This window comes from Macaca fascicularis, chromosome 11, assembly GCF_037993035.2.
Source record: "Macaca fascicularis isolate 582-1 chromosome 11, T2T-MFA8v1.1".
Lineage (NCBI taxonomy): Eukaryota > Metazoa > Chordata > Mammalia > Primates > Cercopithecidae > Macaca > Macaca fascicularis.
In genome coordinates, this window is record NC_088385.1 from 63,563,776 (window position 1) to 63,587,511 (window position 23,736).

At 45.2% G+C, this 23,736-nt stretch overlaps 1 protein-coding gene across 20 annotated transcripts in view; it reads left to right on the forward strand.

Moving 5' to 3' along the window:
* HSD17B6 (hydroxysteroid 17-beta dehydrogenase 6) overlaps positions 1 to 23,736 on the forward strand; it is a 39,880-nt gene that overhangs the window by 597 nt on the left and 15,547 nt on the right. For 2 of the 20 annotated variants that reach the window (XM_065524414.2, XM_005571264.5), the window contains exons 1-2: positions 89 to 203; positions 22,372 to 22,703. In XM_065524414.2, the coding sequence (XP_065380486.1) occupies positions 22,391 to 22,703 (313 nt within the window). In that variant the 5' untranslated portion in view covers positions 89 to 203; positions 22,372 to 22,390. Of the gene's footprint in view, positions 1 to 88; positions 204 to 11,112; positions 11,256 to 11,592; positions 11,680 to 13,502; positions 13,581 to 22,371; positions 22,704 to 23,736 lie in introns of those variants that run through there. The other 18 variants (XM_065524420.2, XM_074007217.1, XM_065524412.2 and 15 more) reach the window with 10 other exon arrangements.

Here is a 23,736-nt window from a genome sequence, read left to right on the forward strand (position 1 = left end):
GCGGCCCGCCGTCTGCCGGGGCCGCCGGGAATTGTAGTTTCCACTTGGTGCGGGCGGGGACTGCGGGAGACGCAGCAGTTGACGCTCTGCACACGCGCTCGGGCACCAGGGCCATCGCTCTTGTGGGCAGAAGGTCGTGTCCATTCCAGGAAGAAGATCTTCGGAAATGCGAGACCTATAGCATGCTGATTTAGGTTATTAAGGTGAAGTAAAAAGGATGTTCCACGCGAACTTTTTGGATGTTTTAGAAATAGCACCAGTATCTTTTAAAAACGTTTGGAGGCCGGCGCGGTGACTCATGCCTGTAACCTCAGCACTTTGGGAGGCAAAGGCAGGAGGATCGCTTGAGGCTAGGAGTTCGGGGCAACTTTGTGAGATCTGTCTCTACACAAACACACACACACACACACACACACACACACCCCTAGCCAGATGTAGTTCGGGGCAACTTTGTGAGATCTGTCTCTACACAAACACACACACACACACACACACACACACACACACACACACACACACCCCTAGCCAGATGTAGTTCGGGGCAACTTTGTGAGATCTGTCTGTACACAAACAAACACACACACACCCCCCCTAGCCAGATGTAGTTGCGTGCGCCTGTAGTCCCAGCAGCCCCAGAGGCTGGGGCGGGGCAGGCGGGCTGGGAGCGGCGGGGGGGCGGGGCGGGGCGGGGCGGGGCGGGGCGCGATCAATCGCATGAGCCTGGGAGGTCAAGGCTGTTGGGAGCCGTGATAGTGCCGCTGCACTCCAGTCTGGGCAACAGAGGGAGACCGTGTCTAAAAAAAAAAGTTTTGGAAATTAGTTCTGCATGGAATTTCGTGAATTACTAGATCCAATATGTGGAAATAAGCAAATATCAACCAAATGAGAAAAGCATAGGCTATTTATTCAGAGCTTACTATAGCAAGGGAGTCAGCCATCATCACTTGCATTTGGTAGGGACTCAAAGGCAGGCAGAGGAGTAGGAAAGCTTTATGAAAAAGGGAAGCCGTCAAGGTGTTCTTTGATTGGAGGGTGTTGGCATGGAGAAGCTGTACCTGGGCTAACGAGTAGTAGGATGCGGAATGTGATTGGTTTAGGGGTGGATGTTTGGCTTTCTTTGGTTGGACCTATGTTAGAAGCTGTGACAAAATTAAGGAAGCTGTAAGATACTAGTTAAGGCATTTGGGCCCATTGCTACAGGGGTTGTTGTTTGGCCTCCAGTATCATCATTAGAAATAGCAGTTCGATTTTCTACAAGTCTGACTTGTAGCAAGCTTGCTTCCTGTGCTGTTTATTATAGATAAGGGGGTTGGTTTCTGCTGTTCATATATTCAGTCTCTCAAATAGAGCGCCCAGGTATAAGAAAATATGAATTATAGGAGGCTTGCAGAATCATGGAGAGCTTTACAAGAATGAAGGGAACCCATTTGCTATTGATGTGCAGATCTGCCAATCACTCTTTTTTTTTTTTTTTTTTTTTTGAGTCGAAGTCTCCTCTGTGGCCCAGGCTGGAGTGCAGTGGTGCCATCTCGGCTCACTGCAAGCTCCGCCTCCCAGGTACAGGCCATTCTCCTGCCTTAGCCTCCCGACTAGCTGGGACTACAGGCGCTGGCCACCATGCCCGGCTAATTTTTTGTATATTTAGTAGAGACGGGGTTTCACCGTGTTAGCCAGGATGGTCTCGATCTCCTGACCTCGTGATCTGCCCGCTTCGGCCTCCCAAAGTGCTGGGATTACAGGCATGAGCTACTGCACCAGGCCAAGATCTGCCCATCACTCTTACTATGTAATGATACCTATGGCAATTGTGGGCTAGAGTGGGCAGTCACGTGAATTAACATGTCACATGAAAACCATAGTTTTATTTTATTTTACTTATTTTTTTGAGACGGAGTCTCGCTCTGTCGCCCAGGTTGGAATGCACTGGTGCAATCATGGCTCACTGCAACCTCGGTCACCCAGGCTCAAGCAATTCTCATGCCTCAGCCTCCCAAAGGGCTAGGATTACAGGTGTGTGCTGCCATGCCCAGCTAATTTTTGTATTTTTAGTAGAGACAGGGTTTCACTAGGTTGGGCAGGCTGGTCTGAAACTCCTGGCCTCAAGTGATCCACCTGCCTTGGCCTCCTAAAGTGTTGGGATTACTGGTTTGAGCCACTGCATCTAGCTTTGCCTTGCACTTTTATCTTATGGAGATGGTTTTTCTCCTTAAACCTCATGAACCAACTTCTGCTGGCTTCAAACTTCTGCAGCTTTCTCACCTGTCTCAGCTTTCATATAATTAAAGAGGGTAGCCTTGCTGTGGGTGAGGCTTTGGCTTAAGGGAAGTTATGGCTGGTTTGATCTTCTATTCAGCCTACTAAAAGTTTCTCCGTATCAGCAATAAGGCTGTTTCACCTTCTTATCATTTGTGTGTTCCCTGAAGTAGCACTTTTAATTTTCTTCGGGAACTTTTCCAGGAAGGAACTTTTCCAGGCCAGGCCTGATACCTCACACCTGTAATCCCAGCTCTTTGGGAGGCCAAGGTGGGTGGATCACTTGAGTCAGGGAGTTCAAGACCAGCTTGGGCAATATGGCAAAACCCTGTCTCTACCAACCAAACCAAAGAAACAAAAAAGTCCAGAAAAATTAACAGGGTGTGGTGGCATGCATCTGTGGCCTCAGCTGTTCAGCAGGCTGAGGTGGGAGGATCGCTTGAGTCAGACAGGCAGAGGTTGCAGTGAGCCAATATCGTGCCATTGCACTCCAGCCTGGGTGACAGAGTAAGACCCTGTCTCAAATTTAAGGCCGAGTGCAGTGGCTCACGCCTGTAATGCCAACACTTTGGGAGGCCAAGGTGGGAGGACTGCCTGAGTCCAGGAGTTTGAGACCAGCCTGGGCAACATAGCGAGATCTCATCTCTATAAAAACTACAAAAATTAGTCAGGTGTGGTGGTGCAGGCCTGTGGTGCCAGCTACTTGGGAGGCTGGGGTGGGAGGATCACTTGAGCCCAGGAGGCGGAGGGTGCAGTGAGCCAGGATTGGGACACTGCACTCCAAGCTGGGCAACAGACTGAGACCCTGTCTCAAAAAAAGAGAACTTTTCCTTCATATTTACAACTTGGCTAACTGCTTGGTGTAAGGGGCCTAGGTTTTGGTCTGTCTCAGCTTTCAACATTGCTTTCTCACTAAGCTTAATCATGTCTACCTTTTGATTTAAAGAGGTGTGGGGCTCTTTTCTTCACTTGAGTACTTAGAGGGCATTGTAGGGTTGTTAATGGGCTTAGTTTCAATATTGTTGGGTCTCAGGGAATAGGGAGGCCTGAGGTGAGGGAGAGAGAGAGGAGAACAGCAGACTGGTGGAACAGTCAGAACACACACAACATTTATTGATTAAGTTTGTCTTCTTATATGGGCACAGTTCATTGCACCCCCAAACAATTACAATAGTACATCAAAGATCACTGATCACGGATCACTGTAACAGGTACAATAATAATGAAAAAGTTTGAAATATTGCAAGGATTACCAAAATGTGACATAGAGACATGAAGCAAACACATGCTATTGGAAAAATTGCACTAATAGACTCACTCTATGTAGGGTTGCCACAAAGCTTCAATGTGTAAAAATGCAATATCTATGGAGCATAATAAAGTGAAGCACAATAAAATGAGGTATTCCTGTATATAGCTTTTACCATGATGTCAGGTACCATTTTATGAATTTATACCTCATGAGAACTCTATGTGATAGGTGCCAACATTATCCCTATTTTCTTTTTCTTTTTTTTTTTGAGACAGAGTCTTGCTCTGTCGCCCAGGCTGGAGTGCAGTGACTCGATCTCTGCTCACTGCAAGCTCCGTCTCCTGCGTTCACGCCTTTCTCCTACCTCAGCCTCCCGAGTAGCTGAGACTACAGGCGCCCGCCACCACGACTGGCTAATTTTTTTGTTTGTTTTTTTTAGTAGAGACGGAGTTTCACTATGTTAGCCAGGATGGTCTCAATCTCCTGACCTCGTGATCTGCCCACCTCAGCCTTCCAAAGTGCTGGGATTACAGGTGTGAGCCAGCGCACCCGCCCTCCTTTTTTTTTTTTTTTTTTTTTTACCCTTTTCCTGTTTAGAAAAAAAAAGTGCAGCTCGCTGCCAGCACTCATTTAATTTTACATAAGCACACTCTTTGAGACTGAAACAAATCTGACTGATTTTCAATGTCAAAATAAAATATAAAAACTGTTCTTGGACTGACTTCCTTCCTTTCTTCCTTCTTTCTTTTTTTTGAGATAGAGTCCCACTCAGTCGCCCAGTCTGGAGTGCAGTGGTGCAATCTTGGCTCACTGCACCTTCTGCCTCCCGGGCTCAAGCCATTCTCCTGCCTCAGCCTCCTGAGTAGCTGGGATTACAGGTACCCGCCAACATGCCTGGCTAATTTTTGTATTTTTAGTAGAGATGGGGTTTCACCATGTTGGCCAGGCTGGTCTTGAACTCCTGACCTCAGGCAATCTGCCTGCCTCAGCCTCCCAAAGTGCTGGGATTACAGGTAGGAGCCACCGCGCCTGGTCTCTTGGAGTTATTTCTAAACAGAACTAACATTAAAGTCATTGGAATAATTAGAATCATTGTTTTGGAAAAATCGGGTTCATCAAACAAATCTTCGGCCAACAATTGTTCAAGAATGATGTTAACATCATACATAGGAATTCAGCATTTTCTAGGATTTGACAGTTTTAGTGACCAGAATTACTGTATTTTGTTAAGTGGAAATACCACTACTGAAAATAGAATGCTGTGTCTTTTGTTTCCAAACATTATACTAGAGCAATGTGAAAATAATAATAACAGTGAGATATTTCACAGCAAAGTTATCTCTGGATAAATGCTGCAGCTACAAGTGCTGCCGGCAAGTATTCTTGGGGCAAATGGGAAAAGGGAAAAGGGCTAAATTTAAAATTTATTGTTATTTTTATTTTTTGTAGAGATGGGATCTCACCATCTTGTCCAGGCTGGTCTCGAACTTCTGGGCTCAAGCAATCAGCCCACCTCGGTCTCCCAAAGTGCTGGGATCACAGGCATGAGCCACCATGCCCAGCCTTTTCCTATTTTAAAGAGGGAGGATATGCAGAGAACTTAAGTAAATTTGTCCAAAGTCACACAGCTGGTAAGTGGGTAAGTGGGAGAGACATTAAGCAGAGAATCAGAAAAATTGGCTCTAGAGTTTGTGCGTTTAACCCCAAAACTATATGCTGTATCTCTACAGGGAGTCATTGGGAAGGTTAAATGAGTTAAACTAAGGAATGTCTGGCACACACACTCAATAGTTCAGAACCACTCAATGTGAGAAAGCTATTATATCATTTTTTTTTCTTTTGTGAGACAGAGTTTCACTCTGTAGCCCAGGCTGAAGTGCAGTGGCACAATCCTGGCTCGCTGCAAGCTCCGCTTCCCTGGTTCATGCCATTCTCCTGTCTCAGCCTCTGAAGTAGCTGGGACTACAGGCGCCCACCACCATGCTCGGGTAATTTTTTGTATTTTTAGTGGAAACGGGGTTTCACCGTGTTAGTCAGGGTGGTCTCAATCTCCTGACCTCGTGATCCACCCACCTCAGCCTCCCAAAGTGCTGGGATTACAGGCATGAGCCACCGCGCCCGGCCGAAAGGTATTATATCTTAAAAGTGCCCTGGGCCGGGTGAGGTGGCTCACGGCTGTAATCCCAGCACTTTGGGAGGCTGAGGCGGGCGGATCACGAGGTCAGGAGAACAAGACCATCCTGGCCAACATAGTGAAACCCCATTTCTACTAAAAATACAAAAATTAGCTGGGTGTGGTGGCACGTGCCTATAGTCCCAGCTCCTCGGGAGGCTGAGGCAGGAGAATCACTTGAACCAGGGAGTCAGAGGTTGCAGTGAGCCGAGATGGTGCCACTACACTGCAGCCTGGCTGTGAGACTCCGTCTCAAACAAACAAACAAACAAAAAAGTGCTCTGGCATAGAGGCCTTTATCTCAAATGCCACTGGGAGGCGGTATCATCATTCAGTTTGTTTCCCTTTGTGCTTTCATCCACATAGGTGCAAACCCCTTTTCTCCTTCAATCCTTTCACTACCTGGCTCTCCCATCCTTTTAAGTCTTTTTTGGGAGGATATCTATCAGCCTCAAGTTTCTCTCATGTTGTTTGCAGACTTTGACACTTGCCTCACGGATTGCCTGTATAGTTTAAGTCCTATTGTTATTCTGGATGTTTTTGGCATTTAAAAGGATGATCTGTTCTGTAAAGGTATGGTTGATTCAGTCATTCATGAATTCATTCATTTATTCCACAAATAGTAATGAACGTATGTGTTGGGCACTGAGATGAACTGTGGGGAAAATAATTAATGACATGGTTTCTGCCTCTGAGAAAGTTATAGCATACTAGGGGCAACATACACAAATAAAAAAGTGTAATGAATGAGCCGGGCGTGGTGACTCATGTCTGTAATCCTAGCACTTTGGTAGGCTGACTCAGGTGGATCACTTGAGCTCAGAAATTTGACACCAGCCTGGCCAACATGGCAAAACCGCATCTCTACAAAAAATACAATAATTAGTGTGGCATGGTTGCTCATGCCTGTAGTCCCAGGTACTCGGGAGGCTGAGGTGGATTGCTTGAGCCCAGGAGGTCGAGGCTGCAGTGAGCTGTGACTGCGCCACTGTACTCCAGCCTGGATGATAGAGCAAGACTCTGTCTCAAAAAAAAAAAAAAAAAAAGGTGTAATGAAGTGTTATAGGTGCATTTTTAACCCAATTGTCTATTTGTTTTGCCATGTTCTTAAGACATGGAAAAGATTGGTACAGGGAACACAGGCACAAAAGTGTAAATGGCACTTTTGGGAAGCTGCCAATAGTTTCATATGGACAGACCCCAGACTTCAAGGGAGGGCGTAGTGAGAGATAGGGTTAAGAGGTAAACCATGGTCAGAGCATTGCCTGCCAAGTTAAGGAGTGTGGAAGTAAAAATTATTCATCATCTACTTTATTTGGTTAAAATGAAAATAAACTATTGATCCTATCAATATTTGACGAGAAGCCTTGGGAGTTAAAATCCTGTTGAAGTAAGTTGCTTGAAAACTTGAAATAATCCTATGTTAGTTATTTTCCTCGTTAATAAAATAAAGAAGAGAAGTTTAGAAAATACGTTACAAGACCAACAGCTTTGTATGCCCACTGCACAGCAACAGACCAATACATTGAGACAGTAGGGTTTGCAGCAGAGAAAGAGTTTAATGATTGCAGGGTGGCTTAGCAAGGAGATAAGAGGAGATCTTCAAGTCCATCTCCCTGAGGAGTTCTGGGCTGGGTTTCTTAAGGGGATTGTGGAGAGTGAGGGGCTGGAAAATTGGGGTCATTGAGCGGTTGGGGTCAAGGGGATAAAGTCATCAGGATGTGGAAACTGCATTCTTTGGTGAGTCAGTTCCTCGTATGATCCTTCAGAACTGCTGATGTCAATGGGGTCCTTCAGATCCGCTGATGTCATTAGTTTCACTGGTGTGTAGGACCTGAAAGGATATCTCAAATGGAAAACAACATTTTATAATGTCCAAGTTGTCATCTATAATAGAGCAGTTAAGGGGAAATATACTATCTGATCTGTGTGATTCTAGGACAATATGCCCTAAACAACGATGAGAGAGCAGGTCAGAAAGCCAGCTGACATAATGACTAATGCTGAATGTGTTGCAAGCTTGGTTTATTTTCATTTCTTTCCCTCTCTTCTTTCCTGATTAATTTTAAAAGGTTTATAAGGACAGTTCCAAATATGTTCTATTGACACAGGAGCATAATAAACAAAAGGAGAATGGGGCCAAAGTCACATCTCAGTTTAAATATGATAAGCTCTGTTTCTTGTTATCATAAACTATTGAAAAGTAGCAGAGAGTACTGTCATATTTGTTTAAATGCCGGAGTTTTAGATTGATCTCACAGGAATGTTCCCTCTAACAGAGCACGTGATGATCACAAAGCCAATAAAACGTGTTCTGGGACATTGCAATCGCTCTTTAATCTATTTGTTGCGTTTGGTATAGTAAACTGAGTTTTTAAAACCTAAACTATAAATTAACCTACCTGACTTTAGATAAGCAATCTGCCAATATAAATATTGTGTAGGTTCTTTTGTTAGCCATAAAGCTATACATCTTTTGGCTCTAGCTGTCTTCTTGTAGACTGCTTCAAATAAAGGATTCACAGATCCACATTAAAGCACAGCATCGTCTTGTTCCTTCACAGGAATTTGGATTTGTCTGAAGACAATGGGAAGCCATGGAAGGTTTTTTTTTTTATTTTTTAAATTTTTTTGCGATGACTCTTGGGTTCAAGCAATTCTCATGCATCAGCCTCCCGAGTAGCTGGAATTACAGGCGTGTGCCACCATTCCCAGCTAATTTTTTTGTATTGTTAGTAGAGGTGGGGTTTTGCCATGTTGGCCAGGCTGGTCTCGAACTCTTGACCTCAAGTGATTCACCTGCCTTGGCCTCCCAAAGTGCTGGGATTACAGGCGTGAGCCACTGTTTCTGGCCCATGGAAGGGTTTTAAGCACAGTAGAAACATAATCAGAGTTGTGTTTTATTTATTTATTTATTTGATAGCATCTCACTCTGTCATCCAAGCTGGAGTGCAGTGGCATGATCATGGCTCACTGCAGCCTCCACCTTCCCAGGCTCAGGTGATCCTCCCACCTCAGCCTCCTAAATAGCTGGGATTATAGGGGTACGCCACCACACCCGGCTAATTTTTGTATTTTGTGTAGACACGGGGTTTTGCCATGTTGGCCAGGCTGGTGTCGAACTCCTGGGCTCAAGTGATCTTCCCACCTCAGCCTTCCAAAGTGCTGGGATTACAGGTGTGAGCCACCACCCCTGGCCTCAGAGTTGTGTTTTATAAATAAACTCTGGAGCCCTGTAGAGGGAAAATAGGAGGGGAGAGAGCAACCAGAGGTGGAGCAATCCTAGCAGACTGTTGCCGGAATCCAGGTGAGAAATACTCATGGCCTGAACTAAGGCAGTAAAGTGGAGACGGAAGGGATGGGATGGACATAATGACTTAAGGAGGTAGAATTAATACTGATTGGACATGGGGGATGAGGAAGGGGTCTAGGATGATTCCCAGGTTTCAGACTTGGGCAACTGGATGGAAGGGAGTTGTCTGGCATCTATTAGGCACTTACTAAATTTGTTGAATACATATGCAGATAGGGAATAACATGAAAATAAAGAGGAGGATCAGATTACAGTGAATCATCATTATTTTAGTTTTGAATGTGTTGAGTCTGAGGTACTGCTATGATTCTCCCTAAGTACGATTTTACTATGGGGTCATGCTGTGACTCCTCACATTTAATATAAGATGAAAAATGAGCAAAAGATTTGAATAGGCATTTCACCAAAGAAGACAAACAAATAGCCAATAAGCACATTAAAGGATGCTCAACATCATTAGTCATTAGGGAAATGCAAATCAAAATCACAATAAGCTATCAATCCATACCAACTAGGATGGCTAATATTAAAAAAGATAATATGGCCAGGTGCGGTGGCTCATGCCTGTAATCCCAGCACTTTGGGAGGCCAAGGTGAGTGGATCACTTGAGGTCAGGAGTTTGAGACCAGCCTGGTCAACATGGCGAAACCTCGTCTCTACTAAAAATACAAAAATTAGCTGGGAATGGTGGCATGCGCCTGTAATCCCAGCTACTCAGGAGGCTGAGGCGGGAGAATCACTTGAATCCAGCACGCAGAGGTTGCAGTGAGCTGAGATCACGCCACTGCCCTCCAGCCTGGGTGACAGAGCGAGACTCCCTCTCAAAAAAAAAAAAAAAAAAAAAAAAAGATAGTGTTGGTGAGCATGTGGAGAATTTGGAACCCTCATATGAAGCTGGTGAGATTGTAAAATGGTGCAGCCTCTTTGGAAAACAGTTTGGGACTTCCTCAAAATGTTAAAAATAGAGTTATCATTTGACCCAGCAACTTCACTCTTAGGGTATATATATTCAAGAGAATTGAAGGCATATGTCCACACAAAAAACCTGTATGTAAATATTCATTTCAGCATTATTCATAATAACACAAAAAAGCAGAAACAACCCAAATGTTTATCAACTGATGAATGCATAAACAAAATGTGGAATAGCCACACAATGGAATATGATTCAGACATTAAAATGAAGTACTGATAAATAGATGAACCTTGAAAACATTATGCTAAACAGAAGAAGCCAGTCACAAAGGCCACATATTGTGTGATTCCATTTATATGAAATGTCCAGAATAGGCAAATCCACAAACATGGAAAGTAGATTACTGGTTGCCAGGAGTGGGGTGGGGGAGGAAAGAATGGGACGTGACTGCTAAGGAGTATGGGGTTCTTTTGGGGGTAATAAAAGTGTTCTGAAACTAGATAGTGACGATTGTTGCACAACCCTGTGAATATACTAAAACCCACTGAATTGTATACTTCAAAAGAGTGAGTTGTATGATATGTGAATTATGCCTCAATAAAGCTGTTGTGAAATATATATATATATATATATATATATATATATATATATATATGTACAACCCTAGGTCCAGGGCTCAAGCTACGAAACAGCTGCAGTTCTTTCAGAAAGGTGACTGAGCCAGCCCCAGTTTGCAGCAGCTGATCTCAGGTTGACAGTCTTCAGAAATGGGCTTTGCTAAAATCAACCTGCCCTCCGACCCCTTTCCAGCAGGGGATTTGCATTCCAGTATTCCAATTTAAATTAGAGGATGGGGCCAGGCACGGTGGCACGTGCCTGTAGTCCTAGCACTTTAGGAAGCTGAGGTAGGCAGATTGCTTGAGCCCAGGAGTTCGAGACCAGCCTGGGCAAGCTGGTGAAACCCCATCTCTACAAGAAAAAAAAAAGAAAACAAAAACAAAAACCCCCAAAATTAGGCATGGTGGCCTATGCCTTTAGTCCCAGCTACTCTGGAGGCTGAGGTGGGAAGATCACTTGAGCCTGGGAGGTCGAGGCTTCAGTGAGCCCAGATTGTGTTACTGCACTCCAGCCTGGGTGATAGAGGGAAATCCTGTCTCAGTAAATAAATAGAGGGCTGGGTGCGGCGGCTCATGCCTGTAATCCCAGCACTTTGGGAGGCCAAGATGGGTGGATCACTTGAGACCAGGAGCTGGAGACCAGCCTGGCCAACTTGGTGAAACCCCATCTCTACTAAAAATACAAAAATTTCTACAGGCACCTATAATCCCAGCTACTCCAGAGGCTGAGGCAGGAGAATTGCTTGATCCAAGGAGGTGGAGGTTACAGTGAGCTGAGATCGTGCCACTACACTCCAGCCTGGGTGACAGAGCGAGACTCTGTCTCAAAAAAAAAAAAAAAAATTAGAGGATGTGGGCTGAGGAGCATATAAGACTCTCTGTCTGGTCAGGGCAACTCTTTTCTTTCTTTCTGCTTTTCATTTTGGCAATAACAAATCTGATTCTGCAGCTGATCAAGGATGACACTGGTGAGAACACTGTGAGGGAGTGGAGCAGCCTGGACGCTTACCACGAGAGGGAGGTGTTGTGAAAGCAGTGCAGAGGATGGGGTGGGCAGCAGTTGGGGCAGGAGAAAGCCGACTGCTGCCTGGTGTGCAAAGAAGTCCTTCCAAGTCTCCAGGACTGGACTCTTCCTGAGCAAGTCCGGTGTGTAGGTGTGTAGGGGTGGGGTGTGTGTGTGTGTGTGTGTATGTGTAGGGGATACGGTCTGTTTGGAGACACGTTTTGATTATGATTTTTTATCATCTTAAAAGATCCTTCAACTTTGATTCCTGAAAGAAATTTTGTCACGATTGCTTGCTCTGCTTTTTTGATCTTTACTCCCATGAAGTTTGGGAGAGTACTGGTTACAAGTTGGGAGTGATTTCATACTTAAAAATAGGGACCCTGGGTATGCTCTGAAAATGGGATTCTTGGCGGTGGGGGAAACAAGCTCTTTCATGGTTAATGCTGATAGCTGTTGGGTAAGTTCGTGAAACTTTGGGTAAGCGGAAAGGAGCCTTCTGTGATTGGGCCAAGATCCCAGAACTCTGAGAGGTTGAGGAGCGAGGATCCCTTAAACTCAAGAGTTTGAGACCAACATGGTGATCAACATGGTGGTCAACATGGTGAAACCCCGTCTCTACAAAAAATACAAAAACTTAGCTAGGTGTGGTGGTGCACACCTGTGGTCCTAGGCACCTGGGAGGCTAGGACCTCGGTGTGTAGTGGTTAGATGCAAGGCTTCTGCAGGTGAACACTCTGGATTTGATCGTGTCTCTACTATTCACTCTGTTTCACCTTGGAAAAGTCACTTAATTTTTGCCTTAATCTGTGCTTCAGTTTCCTCATGTGAAAAATGGGCATAATAATTGCATATACCCTCTATTGTGTGTATATATATATTATATATACATACACACACACACACACACACACGGTTTCAAACAGTGCCTGGCAAGGAAAGTTCTCTGTAACTGTTCACTATTATTATTATGTGTCAAGCTGAAGAGTTCTGACTTTATCCTGTGGGTGACAGGGAGTCACAGACAGAATCCAACGAGAGCACAGCACGATCTGAAAGCAATCTCCTTCTTCACCGAAGGTCAGGTTAGAATTTAAGAATCAGATAAAGTCATAAGAAAAAAGAAGGGAGGATCACCTGAGCCCAGGAGGTTGAGGCTACAGTGAGCTGTGATTGCACCACTGCACTCCAGCCTATGCGACAGACAGACCCTGCCTCAAAAAAAAAAAAAAAAAAGGCCGGGCGCGGTGGCTCAAGCCTGTAATCCCAGCACTTTGGGAGGCCGAGACGGGCGGATCACGAGGCCAGGAGATCGAGAGACGATCCCGGCTAACACGGTGAAACCCCGTCTCTACTAAAAAATACAAAAAAACTAGCCGGGCGAGGTGGCGGGCGCCTGTAGTCCCAGCTACTCGGGAGGCTGAGGCAGGAGAATGGCGTAAACCCGGGAGGCGGAGCTTGCAGTGAGCTGAGATCCGGCCACTGCACTCCAGCCTGGGTGACAGAGCAAGACTCCGTTTCAAAAAAAAAAAAAAAAAAAAAAAAAAAAAATCAAAAAGAAAAGAAAAAACAATTATTGACTTGAAGAATACTTAGTCTGTATGCCCAAGGTGGGAAGAAAAGAATGTCATGGTGGATCAGTTCAGGGAGCCATGTGCTGTTTACAGACTTGCTCTTAGGATCAGTGACTAAACTAATTGGAGTTTATAGACAAACCCAGATCTGAAGATTTTAACCAAAGAAGGGAAAGAGGTCCTTTGCTTGAGACAGAAGAAAGTTAAGGTGCACGAGCTAGCCCAGAATAGTGGTAAAGAGCTGATAGAAATGATTAAAGATGTTGCAATATGTGGAATTATGCATACTATAGAAAAATGGTGGTGTAATGCACCAGATAACGCACATTCCCATGGCACAGTTTCCTTCTGCGAAAGCTCAGGGGAAGAGACAGGTTTTCATTTTGGCAATAACAAATCTGATTCTGCAGCTGATCAAGGACGATACTGGTGAGAACCCTGTGAGGGAGTGGAGAAGCCTGGACTCTTACCATGAGAGGTAAGGTCTAGTGGTAAGAGAGAGAGAAAGGAGAAAGGTCCTTTCAGGGAGAAAGGTCTCAGATGGCAATAATAAGACAACAACGACCCAAAATAATACTAATATCTAACAATTATGTATTGCTTTACATGCATTAACTTATTTAACCCTCTCAGTAAATCACTGAGATTTCTTTTTCCCATTTTGAAGATGAGCACACAGGAACAGAGGCCAATTCATTTACCCAAGGCTGCAGAACAAGTAAATGTCAAAGCCTGATTTTGAACCCAGGCCATCTGGCCTCAGAGTCTATGCTCATGATTCTATTTTTAATTTTTTTCTTTTGAGACAGAGTCTCACTCTGTCTTCCAGACTAGAGTACAGTGGCGTGATCTCAGCTCAAAGCAGGTTCAAGCTATTCTCCTGCCTCTCCTGAGTAGCTGGGAATACAGGTGCCCACCACCGCACCTGGCTAATTTTTGTATTTTTAGTAGAGTTGGGGTTTCGCTGTGTTGGCCAGGCTGGTCTTGAACTCCTGGCCTCAAGTAATCTGCCTGCCTCAGCCTCCTGAGTAGCTGGGAATACAGGTGCCCACCACCGCACCTGGCTAATTTTTGTATTTTTAGTAGAGTTGGGGTTTCGCTGTGTTGGCCAGGCTGGTCTTGAACTCCTGGCCTCAAGTAATCTGCCTGCCTCAGCCTCCCAAAGTTCTGGGATTAAAAGCATGAGCCACTGTGCCTGGCCTCATGATTCTATTTAAGAAAAATTTTTTAGGCCAGGTGCGGTAACTCACGTCTGTAATCCCAGCACTTTGGGAGGCAGAGGCAGGTGGATCATGAGGTCAGGAGTTCGAGACCAGCCTGGACAATATGGTGAAACCTTGTCTCTACTAAAAAAATATAAAAATTAGCCAGGCATGTTAGTGCATGGCTGTAGTCCCAGCTACTTAGGAGGCTGAGGCAGGAGGATCGCTGGAACCCGGGAGGCAGAGGTTGCAGTGAGCCGAGATCATGCCACTGTACTCCAGCGACAGAGCGAGATTCCATCTCAAAACAAACAACAACAAAAAAACCCCAACAATCCTTTTTTTTTTCTTTTTCTTTTTCTTTTTTTTTTTTTTTTGAGACGGAGTCTCGCTCTGTCACCCAGGCTGGAGTACAGTGGCCGGATCTCAGCTCACTGCAAGCTCCGCCTCCCGGGTTTACGCCATTCTCCTGCCTCAGCCTCCCGAGTAGCTGGGACTACAGGCGCCCGCCACCACGCCCGGCTAATTTTTTGTATTTTTAGTAGAGACGGGGTTTCACCGTGTTAGCCCGGATGGTTTTGATCTCCTGACCTCGTGATCCGCCCGTCTCGGCCTCCCAAAGTGCTGGGATTACAGGCTTGAGCCACCGCGCCCGGCCTTCTTTTTCTTTTTTTTTTTTTTTTGAGACGGAGTCTCGCTCTGCCGCCCAGGCTGGAGTGCAGTGGCGGGATCTCAGCTCACTGCAAGCTCCGCCTCCCGGGTTCACGCCATTCTCCTGCCTCAGCTTCCCGAGTAGTTGGGACTACAGGCGCCCGCCACCGCGCCCGGCTAGTTTTTGTATTTTTTAGTAGAGACAGGGTTTCATTGTGTTAGCCAGGATGGCCTTTTTTTTTCTTATTATCTATCTATTGATTTTTCCAAACAGGGTCTTGCTCTGTTGCCCAGGGTAGAGTGCAGTAGTGCAATCATGGCTCACTGCAACCTCGACCTCCCAGGCTCAAGTGATTCCCCTTCCTGTCAGCCTCCAGAGTAGCTGGGTCTACAGGCAGTCTCCACCATGCCTGCCTAATTTTTGTATTTTTTGTAGAGATGGGATTTCACCATGTTGCTCAGGCTGGTCTTGAACTGCTCAAGGAATTCGCCTACCTCAGCCTTCCAAAGTATTGGGATTGCAAGTGTGAGCCACTGTGCCCAGCCTCATGATTCTGTACTATCCACAAAATCAGGGTTGGGGCGGGGAAGCTCATGCAGAGAGGTTACTTGGAAAGAAAGAAAAGGAAAGGTAGTCAGGGAATCATCCAGAGTAGTCTTGTTGATATCTCTGTTTATTAGTGCTCTGTACTTCCTCATTCCAGGTCTTTGCTCTCATTATTCCCTTTGCCTGAAATACCCTTGTTCCCAGTCTCTGCATGTCAAATACCATCTGTCCTCCAAGGCTCAGCAAACCATACTTCCTTCATTTCAAAGCTCTTTGGTTTCGATGGAACATAGGCAGTGTGAGAAAGAGGAGGGGGAGAAAAGGTCAAGATCCAATCATGGAGGGCCTTGTACAACTAAGGTTTTAGATTTAGATTTTCAGTAGGTTGAATGCTATTCAGGGAGTGACATCGGCAGAGCTGCACTTTAGGGAAATTAACCAGACAGCCCTATGTGGATGAGAGGGGAAGTGAGAGTGACACTGTGGGGTTAGTGAGGAAGCTTCTGTGATAGGCCAATCAAGAGGCATTGAGGAGTCCTTGCATTTAGGGTGTAGAAGGGAGAGGAGGAGCTGAGAGGGGAGAAGGGAAAGGGACACTGTGACTGCTGTAGGAGAACGGGAGTAGAGCATCTCAGAAGTGAAGGGAGAAGCGTGTTCTTCATATTGTGTAGTCAGAAGGATTAAACCATGGTTTCTGACTGTGAGAGACAGGAGCTGAGGGGCAAATGTAGGCCACAGCCTGACCATGAAAAGTCAGCTAGTTTTTGTATTTTTAGTAGAGATGGGGCTTAGTTATGTTGCCCAGGCTGGTCTCGAAAGGGAAAGGCAGTGTAGTGTAGTGTTTAGATGCAAGGCTTCTGCAGGTGAACACTCTGGATTTGATCGTGTCTCTACTATTCACTCTGTTTCACCTTGGAAAAGTCACTTAATTTTTGCCTTAATCTGTGCTTCAGTTTCCTCATGTGAAAAAGGGCATAATAATTGCATATACCCTCTATTGTGTGTAAATATATTATATATACACACACACACACACACACACACACACACACACACACACACGGTTTCAAACAGTGCCTGGCAAGGAAAGTTCTCTAAAACTGTTCACTATTATTATTATGTGTCAAGCTGAAGAGTTCTGACTTTATCCTGTTGGTGACAGGGAGTCACAGACAGAATCCAACGAGAGCACAGCACGATCTGAAAGCAATCTCCTTCTTCACTGAAGGTCAGGTTAGAATCTAAGAATCAGATAAAATCATAAGAAAAAAGAAGGTGCTAAATATTGCAGTGAGGTCTGAGGAGAAGAGAGAGAGGAAGCCTTGGGAATTATCTGCTAATAAGTCCTTGGTGAGCTGTGAGAGAGTTTCCAGAGAGTGATGGGAATGGAAGGTGAAGTGCAAGGAGCTCATGGGTGGCAAGAAAATAGAGGGCCTGTGCTTGCCCTTTGAATGTTTCGGCCATATGCGGAAGAGAGAGAATGGTTATTAAACGGGTGGCAGGTTAGGATGGTCTTAGGGAGGAAGAAAGGTAGAAGAAAGAGGATAGAGGACAATATAGAGACATTTAGAGCAGAGGTACCCTCAATGGGCCCTGGAACCCCTGAGATGACAGGCAAAATGTTGTGGGTATGAATTAGAGTGTCCAGGTTGAGCTGATCTGGATTTTGGCAGGGAGGCAACGTGTATGCTCATCTGTGGAAGGAGAGCTAGGTAAACATGAGGTTGGGAAATTTTGAAGGTTAGTAAAGATTTGGAGCAGGTGTTGTTGGGAAATAATAAGGGAAAGGTCAAATGGAGGCAAACAAGGTTTGCCTTGTATGGGGGGGCCAGTTGAAATAGGATAACATTGATTTGTTGTATAAAAGTTTGTTTTCTGGTCTTTCTCTAGCACCACTTGGCAGCTGGCAGCTAGAGAACATGGATGGTAAAGGCTTTGGGGTGATAGTGAAGCACCCCTAAAGTGGCCAGCTATGAGACCTATGCTGAATAAGAAGGCAAATGAAACTGTGAGAGGATTGCAGTAATAGACAGAGGCTGAGGAAAAGGAAGGCAGAGCGGGAAGAAAGAGGTAGAGGGGAGGGGGGGAGGGGAAGAGCCCCAAAGATAGGATGGGGCTGTGCAGAGAGGGCAATTTCAGCTTTTCAAGGTTTTTTTTTTTTTTGGCAGTGTCTCACTCTGTCACTTAGGCTGGAGTGCAGTGGCGTGATCTTGGTTCACTGCAACCTCCACCTCCCAGGTTTAAGCGATCCTTATGCCTCCGCCTCCCAGTTAGCTGGGACTACAGGCACTGCCCCCACACCTAGCTAATTTTTGTATTTTTAGTAGAGACAGGGCTTGGTCATGTTGCCCAGGCTGGTCTTGAACTCCCGACCTCAGGTGATCCGCCTGTCTCAGCCTCCCAAAGTGCTGGGATTACAGGCGTGAGCCACTGTGCCTGGCCTAGCTTTTCAAGATCTTTGTGGGAGAGTAGCTTCAAGCAATGATGAAGCCCAAGATGGGGATCAGACATGAAATAAACAGTGGAAGTTCTTAACCTATGCATGTGTTAATCACATGCATGAAGGTGTTTTCTAGGCTCAACCTCAAAACTCATTAAAGAAAATTAACCAGATAGCATGGTGTATGAGAAAGGAAGAGACTGACAATATGATGTAAGAAAGCTGAATTCTCATTTACCATAGCAGGAAGTTAATTGAGAATGTAAAAAATTGGTAAATCAAGAAATAGCAGCTTAAGTACTGTGTATAAATAATTTGAGTCAAAGGCAAAAACGTAAAGTAATTGCACAGCTTTTGCAGATGAATGGTTTGTAAAAGCAAGCAGGCCACTTTGGGCATTTGGATATTTGAAATATTCGAGGCACATTCAGGTTTGGCCCAGGGTTTGGGATTCCGCCAGGCGTATCTCTTCTGCAGGTCTTCCTGCTGTTAAGCATGCGATGGCTGAATAGTAATGCCCGGGGAGGCTGTGAGGGCCAAGCTTCTCCCTAACGGGGGAAATACGTTTTCATCTTTGACTGGCAACAGAAAATTACCTTTTAGTCAATACACAGTCAGGATGAAGCTCTCTCTGTTACTGTAGTGCACCAGGGAATGCCCGTTGGGCAGAACAGAGGCAGCTGGCTAGAGAACACAGAGGTCTCAGATTGGAGAGAAGCAAAGGGCTTCAGAGAAGGAAGGAGAGAGATGGGGGAAGAGGGGAAAAGGAGAGAAAGAGAAGATGGTGGGGGAGGGAGGAGCAATAGATGCCTCTCTCCACTGTTTTCTCCCCCTCACTGTCTCCTTCCATTTTACTTGCCTACACCCTAAGTTGCCCTCTCGCTACTGCCTTCTCTCCTATCCTTCCCAGACCAGGCTTTTGAAAGAGTCTCCACTTGGCTCCACTTCCTGCCCTCTAATTCATGGAGCAGTCCACTGAAGATTGGCTTCTGTGCCCTGCACTCTCTGAGTCTCCCCATTAAGAGCACCAGTGCCCTCCTATTACTCAGCAGACCTGCTGGTTGCATTGCTGATCCTAATTAAGCCCCCCTTCCCTTGGCTTCCATCAGCTTTCTTTTTCCTACTTCTCTGGCTCATTCTGCCTGCTTTTTTTCTCTCAATTTTTTCTCAGGATATTTTTATTTAGAAAAACTTAATTTATCTAACATTTATTAAGTATCTGCTATGTGCCATTCACTGGGCCAAGTGCAGACTAATATGTAACCTGGGCTCTCAAGGGCCTTATAGTCTAAAAATGGGGAAAAGCAGTACAATGAAGTGCAACAGGCATCATGATAAACCCAGGCCACAATGGGGACACTAAGGAGGGTATAGTCAATTCTGTTGGACCATGGGGCAGGTTAAATGAAGGCAGGAAAAATCTCTTGCCTGGACCATTCTTGTCCTCTCTGTATGTAATCTCTCAGTGCTCACCTATGAAACAGTGTGGCAGCCATGGAGGTGCATTGCTCAGATCACTCAAGAGAATCTGCTGTGAGGAGCGAGGTTGACTTCCAGCCTCCAGTTGTTGCACTCTCCCATCTGCTGTGGTATTTATACTGAGGCACGCTCCTCTTGGGCACTGGTCAGCCAGTGACCAGCAGGATGGCAGTACTGGAGCTGGACCAGTTCAGCCCAATGTGGGACTTCTCCAGTGGCAGTCTTTGCTCAGGCTCATGGGCCTGGCTGAGACTTTCCTGGGGCTCTACTACAGTCTAAAGCTCTTCCTACCTTCTCCTCCTTCTGTTCCCCTCTCCTTCCAGAGGTGTCAGATCTGCATTACCACCTATTCCTGTGCTTTACCCCTTTGTTCTCTGAGGGTGTTTCCCCCATAATCTCTTGCATGTCCAATTTTGTCTTGGCATCTGAACTGACACAGAGGAACAATGATGGGACCTGTCTTGTAGGGTTCTTGTGAGAATTCAAAAAGTTAATATATGTGACATCTTAGAACAGAGCTGGATACACAGCAAGTGCTCAGCAAGGGTTAGCTATTTTTTTTTTTTTTTTGAGATGGGCATGAGATGGGCAGAGTCTTGCTCTGTCGCCCAGGCTGGAGTGCATGATCTCGGCTCAGTGCACCCTCCATCTCCTGGGTTCAAGCAATTCTCTTGCCTCAGCCTCCTGAGTAGCTGGGATTACAGACACCCACCATCATGCCTGACTAAGTTGTATTTTTGTAGAGATAGGGTTTCGCCATGTTGACCAGGCTGGTCTTGAACTCCTGACCTCAGATGATCTGCCTGCCTCAGCCTCCCAACATGCTGGGATTACAGGCATGAGCCACTGTGCCTGGCCTAGCTGTTATTTTTTAAATTATCCTTTTGATATGGTTTGGCTTTGTGTCCCTACCCAAATCATATCTTGAATTGTAATTCCCAGGTGTTTAGGGAGGAACCTGGTGGGAGGTGATTGGATCGTGGGGGTAGTTTCCCCCATGTTATTCTCATGATATGAGAGAGTTTTCATGAGAGCTGATGGTTTTATAAGTGTTTGGTAGTTCCTCTCTTGCTTGCTTTTGCTTTCCTGCCATCATGTGAAGAATGTGTTTGCTTCCCTTCCACCATGATTGTAATTTTTCTGAGACCTCCCCAGCCATGTGGAACTGTGAATCAATTAAACCTCTTTTCTTTATAAATTACCCAGTGTCGGATAGTATCTTTATAGCTGTGTGAAAACGGACTAATACACCTGTAGATCTCAACTTATAGTTTATTCTCTCTAGGAAGCTTCTCAGACCTCTCTAGACTGCCTTAGAAGCCTCTCCCGAGTGTTCCAGCAGCCTCCTGTTTTTACTTCTGTTATAATGCATTGTTGTCAGTCTTCACAATGAGACTGTGCATTCAATGAAGAATGGACTGTGTATCGTTCACTCTTGTATATCAGTGCCTAACACAGTGTCTGACTCAAGTAGTTGTTGAATTAATGTTTGCTGAATGAAAATGATGATTAGGCTGAGACTTAAAAGATAAGCATTATGGCCGGGCGCGGTGGCTCACGCCTGTAATCCCAGCACTTTGGGAGGCCAAGGTGGGTGGATCACCTGAGGTCAGGAGTTCGAGACTAGCTGGCCAACACGGTAAACAGTCTCTCCCTACTAAAAATACAAAATTAGCCCAATATGGTGGCATGCACCTGTAATCCCAGCTACTTGGGAGGCTGAGGCAAGGAGAATCACTTGAACCCGGGAGATGGAGGTTGCAGTGAGCTGAGATTGCGCCGTTGCACTCCAGCCTCGGCAAAAAGAGTGAAACTCTGCTTCAAAAAAAAAAAAAAAAAAAGAAAGTGTTATTTGCCAAGTAGATGAGGGCTACTTCTTTCCAGTAGAAAGAAGTGTGTGCAGAGGCATAAAAAACCTGTGCTTTGCAGGGCACTGAAAGTTGTTTGTTATGGCTAAAGGTTAGGATGCAAGAGAGAAGCCTAAGTAGCCAGAGTGCTGGGGACATTCATGTCAAACTAAGGAGTTTGAATTGCATAGACTCACCTCATGCAGGCGTTGTGGTATAGGCCTTATGATGCTAGTGGGCCCATACCCATCTTTGACCTCTATCTATGTTGTTATGAATTATGTTAGTTCAGCCAACATGTATAGATTACCAAAAAATGGTGGACTTTGCTCCAGAATTTCATATAGAAACATAGGCATCTGTGAACACTCATTTCAACAATGATTCTGATTGGTCTAGGTTTACAAATTGCTTTGGCTGCAATAACTCACCCAAACTATTGGATCTCCTAGTGGATCTCACTGCCTTCACCACACCTGTTTCATCTATCCTCCACTGCCACTGTGAGACAGATCTTCCTAAAACTTAATCTGGCCACCAGACTCTAGTAGCATACTCCGTTTAATGTCTTCTAGTAGCATACTCTGTCCACAGGATAACATCCAGATTCTGTAGTGTGGCTTCCAAGGTCCTTCATGATTTGGCCCTTCACTACCTCATCTCCAGTCTCTTCCCCTGTATGTTCTGCTCTGCATTCATGCAGAATTGTTTATAGGTCTCAAGAAGTTCTGTGCTGCTCACAACTCCCTTCATGTACACATTGTTACTGCCTGGAAGGTCATAATCTTTATCCAGTTTTGAACTTACCTATCCTATTTGGTAGGAAGTAGTACCAAAATCATTGCTTCTGTGCTAGGCTATTGGTCATCTTCCTTTGTAGACTGTGTGTATACTTCTGTTATGGCACCTTTCACACCGCATTGGATTTGTTTGGTTACCTCACTGACTTCCCTCTCTAGACTGTGGCTCCTTGAGGGTAGGACCGAGTATTAGTTAATAAAGAGTCCCTATCACCTACTGCAATACCTGGCACATGGCGAATATTGAATAGATATATTGGTTAAAGAAAAGGAAAGAATAAAATGTTTTCTTTCTATTGAAAGAGAAGGAAGCACCCTCACCATGTGGCTCTACCTGGTGGCCTTTGTGGGCCTGTACTACCTTCTGCGCTGGTACCGGGAGAGGCAGGTGGTGAGCCACCTCCAAGACAAGTATGTCTTTATCACGGGCTGTGACTCGGGCTTTGGGAACCTGCTGGCCAGACAGCTGGATGCACGAGGCCTGAGAGTGCTGGCTGCGTGTCTGACGGAGAAGGGGGCCGAGGAGCTGAGGGGCCAGACATCTGATAGGCTGGAGACGGTGACCCTTGATGTTACCAAGATGGAGAGCATCGCTGCAGCTACTCAGTGGGTGAAGGAGCATGTTGGGGACAGAGGTATGAAATATTTTCTCCTTTCATTTATTTAGGCATGAAGATACTAAGGTTATATATACAGTTGTTCCTTGGTGTCTACTGGGGATTGGTTCAAGGACTGCTTGTGGATACTAAAATCCGAGGATGCTCAAATCCCTTATATAAAATAGTGCAGTATTTGGTTATAACCTATGCACATCCTTTAAGTTATAGATAATTTAAATCATACCTGGGTTACATAAAATGCTAAATACTTTGTAAATGATATGTAAATAGTAGTTATACTGTATTATTTAGGGCAGCCGTCCCCAGTCTTTTTGGCACCAGGAACCAGTTTTGTGGAAGACAATTTTTCCATGGACAGGGAGTGGGGATGGTTTTGGGATGATTCAAGTGCGTTGCATTTATTGTGCGCTTCATTATATTATTACATTGTAACATGTAATGAAATAATTATACAACTCACCATGATGTAGAATCAGTGGGAGCTCTGAGCTTGTTTTCCTGTATCTAGACTGTGCCATCTGGGGGTGATAAGAGACACTGACAGATCATCAGGCATTAGATTCTCATCAGGAGTGCACAGGCTAGATCCCTATCAGGTGCAGTTCACAATAGGGTTAGTGCTCCTGTGAGAATCTGCTGCTGCCACTGATCTGACAGGAGGCGGAGCTCAGGCAGTAATGCCCATGATGGGGAGTGACTGTAAATACAGATGAAGCTTTGCTTGCTTGCCTGCTGCTCACCTCCTGCTGTGTGGGCTGGTACCAGTCTGTGGCCCAGGCACTGGAGACCCCTGGTTTAGGGAATAATGACAAGGAAAAAAGTCTATATATGTTCAGTACAGAGGCAAATTAAAAATTGTTTTTTCTATCCTTAGTTGATTGAATCCATGGATATGAAGGGCTGTGTGTATCAAAAGCTGGGCTTAGAAGGCCGGCCTTCATTTGAAGGACTGTTGAGGTCTTTTGTGGCGTTTCATTTCCTTAACAATGTTTATTTTGAAAAACAAGCTCAATAGATTTGAAGCTATTATCTCATATTGCAAGTAGAG